The sequence below is a fragment of the Photinus pyralis genome, unplaced genomic scaffold, assembly GCF_008802855.1.
Source record: "Photinus pyralis isolate 1611_PpyrPB1 unplaced genomic scaffold, Ppyr1.3 Ppyr1.4_LG9, whole genome shotgun sequence".
NCBI classification, from domain to species: Eukaryota; Metazoa; Arthropoda; class Insecta; order Coleoptera; family Lampyridae; genus Photinus; species Photinus pyralis.
In genome coordinates, this window is record NW_022170878.1 from 4746300 (window position 1) to 4755371 (window position 9072).

Sequence of the window (9072 nt, forward strand, 5' to 3'; positions counted from 1 at the left end):
CGCGCTCCGAATGAGTGTTTCGTTGTGAACGCTTAAACGACGAATGACGTACGTCTGCGATCAATTTGACGTTGGCGCATACGCGCACTTCGACTGCAGCTGGTGTTAATAAGTCTTTCGGCAATCCATTTGTAGGCATTGTATCATTGGTGGCATATCCGACAGTTAGTTATACGAGGGCCTTCCGGTAATGGAAGGGAATTAAAAATTCCTGACAATTTTATTTTCTTGTTCCACGCACTTTTTGGGACGATCATACGATCAGGGGCGTAGCAAGCTCAAATAGCGCCTAGGGCAAGCGGTAAAATTGCGCCCCTCATATCGATGATATTTACAAAACGAGTTTCTTCCGCTCCTTCTCGCTCTTATTCTGATACTATACAGAACCGTGAGGTCTGGAGGGTATGGAGTAACCCCCCAGTAAAGAAAAGTTTGATGGCCCTTCTTCTCTACAATCATTATCATTATGAAATCATTTGTATCCCGCCTGATTCTATATTTTTAACGAAAATCATTAATGTCCTTTACTAAAACGTGCATAACTTTTACATGGGACAACCAACTTGTCTCAGATTTTGCATACGCACATGCCACTATTATAGTGGTACCATGTACACTAAAACTTTTGAAAAAGGGAGGAGGGAAAGGGGGGTAAACACACGTATGATGAAAGGTTTCATCGAAAAGAATTGGTGTCTACAAACTATAACCTAGGTTTTCTGCAAGTGACAGGATAGAAGGGGGGAGGGGGCAGATATTGGTTTTATTATTCATGTACGTCTCTCCGAAAACAATTAATTTCTACCAACCATAGTCCTCCTCCTCGGACCCTTATCGTGATATGGATATAATTGCTTATATTTCAAGAGCAGATTGTCGGAGGAGGGTATTCACAAATGGCAATTGGAACGTCTGAAAGAAATATATCCATTGGTGATGTGAAAACTTAGATGTGAATATCTCGAAAATGTTGGAAAAAGATACAAAGGACCTAGGGAAAAAGCACAGGCATTATGGAGGCCCTTTTGGGTCTGCCTCCACTAGATCTCCACGTGAGAGAGCAAACCACTCTGGCATCTTTGCGTCTGAAAAATAAGGGGTCGTTGAATAGCAGGGAGGTGTTGAGGTCAGAGGTGGGCTTGTGGTTACTCGTGGGTATTCTTTTTGGGCACTGCATGGGATTGGCTGAACCACCCATGTTAGAGGTGCTTGAGTGACGTTGAAGGGTCGGACTAATCTAGTCAGGGACAAAGTACAAAGAGCTCGAATTTGAGGCATTATTCGTATTCGTATACTTGGGAGGGGGGGGATATTCCAGACCCCCCGGTTCTATATATATTTAAGCAAATACCTATAGGTACTACTCGCCTACTACGCTTAGGCATTGAATAAAAATTGACCTAGGAAATGGAACGCGCCATGGAATACATTTCAAGAAAGGAACATTAGATTGTCTTTTTTGCAATTGTAGTAAATGTCCTTACTACTGAAGCAGACCCCCCCCCCCCGCCCCCCGTTATATATTTTCAACCAAAATGAGAAGCATCGTTTACTACTAGGTACTTTCAGAAAGGGCCTTTGAAAGCATGAATTAATGATGAAAGTCCTTATAGCACTGCAAGTTTTAAGTTAGGAAGCAGCTCAGCGGTCGGGGGGGGGGGGTGGAATATAACACAATACTCCCCAGTAAAGAAGAAGTTGATGGACGCCTCTTTCTCTACAATCGTCGTCATGAAATCGTTCGTATACTGGAGGGGGGGGAGGTACTCTATACACCCCAGACGTCCAGTGTCGGACTGGACCCCAAATGCCCACCGGGAAATGGGAACAAAAGGCCCACTCCCTACCAATGTATATAATCTAAATTGAGGAATTATACACTTTCTTGAAATTGTTATATATATATATATGTTTCGCATTATATTCTGTGTATGAGGAGGGGCCGTCCCGGCCCGGGGCCCACCCAAGATGAATCGGGGGGGCCCACCGGGAAATTTCCCGGTATTCCGCCTGCCCATCAGTCCGACACTGCCCAGACCATCCGGTTCTATATTTGTAACCAAAATGAGAAGTGGCCTTTATAAACTAGCCCCTGTACACTTCAAGATTGTCTTGTAGTGTAATGAGTGTTTTTACGCTTACCAGCTCCGGGGGGTCTGGGGGGGAGGGGATGTGGACTATCCTCCAGGCAACACAATACTCTCCACCAAGGGAAAACTTGATGACCCTCTTTCTCTACAGTCAATTAATCATCCTCATGAAATCATTAGCATAGTGGAGGGATTCTATACCCCCAGACACCCTCCGGTTTTATATTTTCAACTAAAACGAGAAGTATCCTTTATATACTTGCCCTGTATCTTTTAAAAGGGCCTTTGAACGGATGGAAAATTTATAATTTCTTTTAAAGTGTAATCAAAGAGTAACCATAATCTGATTGGTGTAATGAAATAAGTTCGTTTGGCCTCAGAGACAACTCCTCGGGGGAGGGGTACCCCGCCAAACTGAATACGAAAAACTTGACCTGACCCTGCTTCTCTACGTACCTAATCATACTTTAAGAATCGTTCGTATACTGGAGGGTATTCCATAACCCCCGGCTCTGTATATTTTTAAACAATATGAGAAGTGCCCTATACATTTAAGGAAGAGGCCTTTGAACCCATGGCAATTTGTCAAGAGAGGAAAATTCGAAAGCTAGGGGGCGTAACTTCCTTTCTTTAATATCCCCTCACCCCCACCCTACACTTCTTTCTCACTGTCCTTTCTTTCTCCATATCATGTGTTCTCTTCTACATCTTCTTCTTTTCTCTCTCTCCCTCCTCATTTCCGCATCTGAATATTTATATTTATTTAATTTATATTAATATTTTTTTCATTCCCTCCTATAGGTAAATATTTTGGTAACCACTCCCTTGTTAGATCTTTATTTGTATCTAAGTACTATTTAAGGTACTTCCTCGTGCGCACTCCATCTTCACCCTCTGATGTTGTATTTGCGACTCCATTTGGTCAGTTCATTTTCCATCTTTCCTATTATTCCGCGCCTCTTATCGAACTGAGCCCGTTCGTATTTTATTTCTTTCATATTTTCCTCTTTGTTCTTCTCATATTCCTTTTGCGTTCTTCCTCATTGTCAAGTATTTTTTACCAATTCCCTTTCGTTTACTTCTTTCCTCGTATTTTACCGCCCTGCGTCCCGACGCTATCCTTATATCTTCTGCATTTTTGTTTCTTCCTCCAATATACAATGTGGTAATGCCCTAATATCCATTTACACCTTCTTTGTATTCTTTCCAGATCATCACATTCCTTCCACCACATGAGCACCCCTCTCACCATTGCATCGAACACGCATTTTCTTGTTCTTGAAACCTCTCTCTCCTATTCCCCCACATCTGTCTTATCGCCCCCCCCCCCCATTATTAATTCTCTTATTTGCGCATGTTTACCAAGAATGTCCCATTATTTCTTTGCATTTGGTACCCTACATACCTATTTAATTTCTCTAACCTCTTCTATTCTCTCTCCCTTTTCCTTCCATCCCCATTTCCAAATCTCATCATTATCCACTTTTTTTCCTTTCCATTCTTCCATTTGTTCTACCCCTGTGGCCATTATCCGTGCGTCGTCCGCGTATGCAGGGACCGTAGCTTTCTTCTTCCCGATCTCTGCACCTTGGACATGTCTTAATAGTTTTTCCATGTCTCTTTATGTATAGTTATTAGGCCTTATTGTTGGGCATAGTGGGCAGCCCTGTGTCTTAGTCCTTTTTAGGTCTTCAAAACACTTCAGACCTCTATTCTTACCTTCAATTCTGTTATATAGTTCCTTGATTCTGACCTTTAGCTTCTTGTCCATTTTCCCATCTTCTATCATTTTCCATACTTTTTTTCCTTTCCACTCTGCCTTTATTTTAGACCCATCCTTTTTCCAATTCCCTTTCCACCAATCAGTGTAGTGCATATACATAGTCGATCCTTCCCCTCCCTTTTCTGAAGCCCATATTTGTGTTGCCTCCAACATCCTCTTCTCTTCCATTTCTCTTTCTAATCGTTCATTGCATACATTCTGTCAGATAAAGTGGTTTGGTTTTCAGAAATTCGAGTAAATATTTAAAAACCATGCGGCCTCAGTACCACAGTCGACCCGCATCTCGTGAAATGTGACAAACTTGCCGACATCAATAGAGATACTGAGATTCTTTGAATTGGTTCAAGGTATCTGTATATCTTTATCTCTTGCTCTGACATAATCGATATTTAAATGCCATAATAATAATATATTATATGGAATTCATCATCACCTGTTAATAATATTAATAATAATTTATTGCCCAAACAGATATACCTATGAGATATACATATCCAGTTACAGGACAATATGCCTTAATTGGAGAATGTGCAAGCATTATACATTATAATTTAAAAGAAAAAGAATTAAATACAAGTTGAACATTGTAGTAGATAACCTGATAATATATAAAAACAAAACAAAAAAAATTGTATAATAAACTCTAAAGAAAAGAATATATGAAGCAGGGTGATCATTCATTAACAAATAAACAATTAGAAACTATGAATAATAATAAAGTTAATAACCTGAGCTATTAGATGTTTATAAATTCACATTTTGTTACATTTAATACAAATCAAGTGTTCCTAACTCTAACGCAAAACCTACTCTGAAAAACAAAACAAAGTGGAAACTTTGGAATCATAGAAAAATTACCAATCAATATTGCATTTGAGTTTATCTCTTAAGACTGGCAATCAGAATGACAAAGATCAAATCATTGCACTTTCATCAAATAGTTAGCACCTGAGATTACTGGAAAATTGCTTAACCATAAAAACTGGCATATTTCTAATTCAGTCCACATCCACAAACATAAAGCCAAGATTTTAAATGTTTGTCGTGTCGTTTAACATGTCTCATAATCTCAATTAGCACGCTTACAATGTTTAGAATCTTTATGTTTTAAAAGGTGTCTTTTAAAGTTGTATTTGTAATTTGTCTTGTAATCACAATCAGCACATTTAAAAACTTTAGAAACGTTATGTTTTAAAAGATGTCGTTTAAAGTGGTGTTTGTAAACTGTCTCGTAATCGCAATGAGCACATTTAAAGACTTTGGAATCCGTATGATTTAAAAAGTGTTGTTTAAGGCTAAATTTGTAATTTGTCTCGAAATCACAATGAGCGCATTTAAAATTTTTAGAATCAGTATGTTTTAAGAGATGTTGTTTAATACATTGTTTACTATTTGTGCCATAATCACAATGAACACATTTAAAATCTTTAGAAACTTTATGTTTTAAAACGTGTTCGTCAAAGTGGTATTTGTCATTTGTCTCGTAGTCACAATGAGCACATTTAAAATGTTTAGAATCAATATGCTTTAAAAAGTGTCGTCTAAAGTTGTTTTTGTAATTTGTCTGGTAATCACAATTAGCACATTTTAGCACATTTATATTACTAGAATGTCCTTTAAAATCTTTAGAATCGGTATGATTTAACTCGTGTTTTTTAAAGCAGTATTTGTGAATTGTCTCGTAAACACAATGAGTACATTTTAGTACATTTATATTACTAGAAAGTTTGTGTGTTAAAATGTGTTTTTTAAGCTGTTGTTTATTATGTGTTTCGTAATCACACTGAGAACATTTGAAATCAATAGAAGCCGTATGATTTTTAAGGTGTCGGTTAAAGTAGTATTTGTTACTTGTCTTGTATCCACAATTACCACATTTAAAATCTTTCAAATCGGAATGATTTAAAAGGTGTTGTTTAAAGTAGTCTTTGCTATATGTCTCGTAATCGCAATTAGCACATTTAAAATCTTTAGTAACGGTATGCTTTAAAAGATGTCGTTTAAAGTAGATTTTGTTAGCCGTCTCGTAAAGACAATTAGTACATTTTAGAACATTTACATTACCAGAAAGTTTGTGTGTTAAAATGTGCCTTTTAAGCAGTTGTTTACTATGCGTCTCGTAATAACAATGAGCACAATTAAAATTATCAGAATCTGAATGTTTTTTAAGGTGTCGTTTAAAGTTGTACTTGTTATTTGTCTGGTAATCACAACTAGCACATTTGAAATCTTTGTACTCAGTATGTTTTAAAAGATGTAATTTAAAGTTGATTTTGTTATTTGTGTCATAATCACAATGAGCACATTTCAAGACATTTACATTACTACGTTTGTGTGTTAAAATGTGTCTTTCCAGACGGTATTTGTTATTTGTCTCATAATCACAATAGGCACATTTAAAATCATTAGAATTTATATGATTCTTCAGGTGTTGTTTAAAGTAGTATTTGTTACTTGTCTCGTAATAACAATTTGCACACTTAAAACCTCTAGCATTGAAATGTTTTAAAAGATGTCGTTTAAGGTTGATTTTGTTAGTTGTCTTGTAATCACAATTAGCACATTTAAAATCCTGAAAATTGATATGCTTTAAATCAGTTTGTTGTTGTACTGCCTCATTATCAAGCGTGGTAATTTCGTCCTTTATTGTAAAGGATGCTTCGTTGCTTACTAAAATTTTATCTACAAGATCGGAATGGATTTCTTCTTCTTGTTTTGGTTCGATTTTAACAAGTGGCAAATCATTTCCGTCCATATCCTAGCATCAATAACGTTCTCAATCAAAAATAAAGTTTGGTTTTGTTACCTGTATCAGCCTTGTAGTTCAGCCTCAAGAAGCAAATATTTGTCTGGCTGTAGCTAAAGTACCGGTACGGTAATCGGTTTAGGTCAGTTCCTGTCACATTAGCTACTTCAGTGGCGTATCGATGTGTTTATACTGTATCCCAAAACTCTGTTTTCCCTTAAATTGCGAACAAATTTTTCTTTTTTGGCGAACAAAAGATTGACGTTTTTGAAAGTTTTAATCAGATATAACAGTTTATTTTCTAAAGTACGTATTCAGTATTATTTGGTTGATGGTCACTGCAATTTTTTGTTTGAGATAATTTTGAAACGAACAAGGTCTTCCCTCAACGCTTATTACAAAACTGAACTTGGAAGTTTTTCCACTAGACCATGTTAAATGTGGACGCGATGTTTTTTCATGTTACATACGTATACCAAATAGAAAAATACACAAAAAGTAAGGCTAAACCAATCGACATGCATGACGGTGCTCTTACTGCATCAGGTGATCCAAGTGTAAGTTAGCATTCGTCTTGGTCCTAGTGGGAAGGTATTTTGTAGAACTCACGGTTGCAGTTAATCAGCGCTAATTATGTTATTGCAAAAAGTGAAAAAGATTGCAATGTAATCTATGGTGTCACTTATAATTTAGCACCCCGCCGCATTTCTCAGGTTCCACGCTAACTTCACACTACAGAAACGGAAATAAGTGAATTGCAACTAATACCTATATCGCACATAGATTCGAAAGTGAGGAGTTTTTGTTAGCAGGGTGCTTCCCTGAGGATGGGTAACTTTGACCCTCGTTCGGTAATTCCAAGCCTACAGTCGATATTCGAGATCAATCACAACCTTAGACATCGTAGCTAGTTTGGCCGAAAACCTCTCCAATCTTCAAGGCCTCTGGTGCCTATCTCTTCGGTTGCCCAAATTCATATTGTCATTTTGTAACGTTTTCAGGATTCGGGATTTTGTAAGGGGCGATCGTTTGGCATTTTTCGAATTTGGATTTCGCACAACATAGGAAAATATACACATATACCGCATTATAGTAGTAAACGTGAACGAAAGTATGTTTGGGAATTTAGAGCAATAACGGTGTGCATTTAGAATAAAACGCAGGTTGTGTTAAGTAGATAAGCGCGAGTTCTAACGGCCGCTGCGACCGGGATGGGGGGTGGAGAAGATTTAGAGCATAGTATGGAGATCTACGTAGAAAAACGTCGACGAAACAAAAAAAAGAGCCGGCATTCGCAGCTTGGCTTCGAGTGAGCGCAGAGACCAAGTGATATTAAATTCATCGTTATAAATAAAGAACTCTTCTCTAATCTCCGATTGGATATTGATAACCTAAAAAAGCAAGTTCACGGAAGTTTAGTGACCTCTTTGCGAGACGCACTGCACTATAAACAATCAGTGCAATGCAGTAAAAATTTTACGACAATTAATTTATGCATTTACTCGCAACAAAACCCAATCAATAAACAGCCAAAAATAATATTCAGTCCAGTGGGGGAATTGGCTTTTTATTCCCATGCACAAACAAGATCTCAATCTATATTCCAAGTTCAGCTGCATCGTCACGAAGCGAGCTGTTTCCATATTTCTGAATTGTAGCTTCCAAGGGGGGAATAGTATTATTCGTAACCTGAAGAATAAATCAGGCTCAGCCATAACTGTTTGTTACTTCAAATTTTTGATTTGCATAAAGTATTGGTCGAATAGTTTTAACATATTCCTAAAGGAACCGACCTACAAAAATCAATTGCATGAGTCAGATTTGTATCGCATTTATTGATAATAATCGGATCCAGACACAGGACTTTGGATATGTTTTCTCATTAGTTGGAAATTTGCTTTTAATTTTGTTTAGGGTGACGCCCTCACAGACACCTGAGTGATCGTAAAGTGACTCGTGTTTTGGTGTGGGTAGTGATGATTATAAGTAACTCGTCGGGGCTAAAACCCAGACTGGTGCCGACGAAGGTGGTTGCCGCGGACCAACTTCCCTGGGCAAGGTGTCAGCGAACCTGCTGAGTACTGCGTGGCACTAGGGTGTAGTATCGATAACTGTGCCTCTATCGGATATCGGGTGACCTCCGAGTGGTGACTTTTTTTACTTGGGGGTGGCAGCCAAGCACTGGGTAAGCGGCTTTGTCCAGGCGTTACCGCAATACTCATGGGATGTTTTAAAACTAAAGAAACCCTTTCCGGGTTCCTCATCAGAGCGGGACCAATAAGCCGAGCCCTTAAAAGGGGTCCTAGAGAGAGGGGACGGCTCCAAAACACGGTCTTATACAAGGACGTGATAGAGGGGCAACCCGACGTCAGGGTTCAAGCGGTGGGAAGCTTTCTAGGTTCTGACTCAGGGCAGCCCGAGAAGCACCCAAAGTTGCGGGTGCACTACGAACC

General features: G+C 38.4%; 1 protein-coding gene across 1 annotated transcript; it reads right to left on the minus strand.

The window, feature by feature from the left end:
* Positions 1-4407: 4407 nt before the first annotated feature.
* LOC116179959 (oocyte zinc finger protein XlCOF6-like) lies at positions 4408-6741 on the minus strand. Its single transcript, XM_031499780.1, has 2 exons — positions 6680-6741; positions 4408-6631 (listed from the first exon to the last, which is right to left on the minus strand). Exon 2 carries the CDS (start codon positions 6626-6628, stop codon positions 4943-4945), a length of 1686 nt encoding a protein of 561 aa, XP_031355640.1. The 5' UTR covers positions 6629-6631; positions 6680-6741; the 3' UTR covers positions 4408-4942.
* Positions 6742-9072: the final 2331 nt, after the last annotated feature.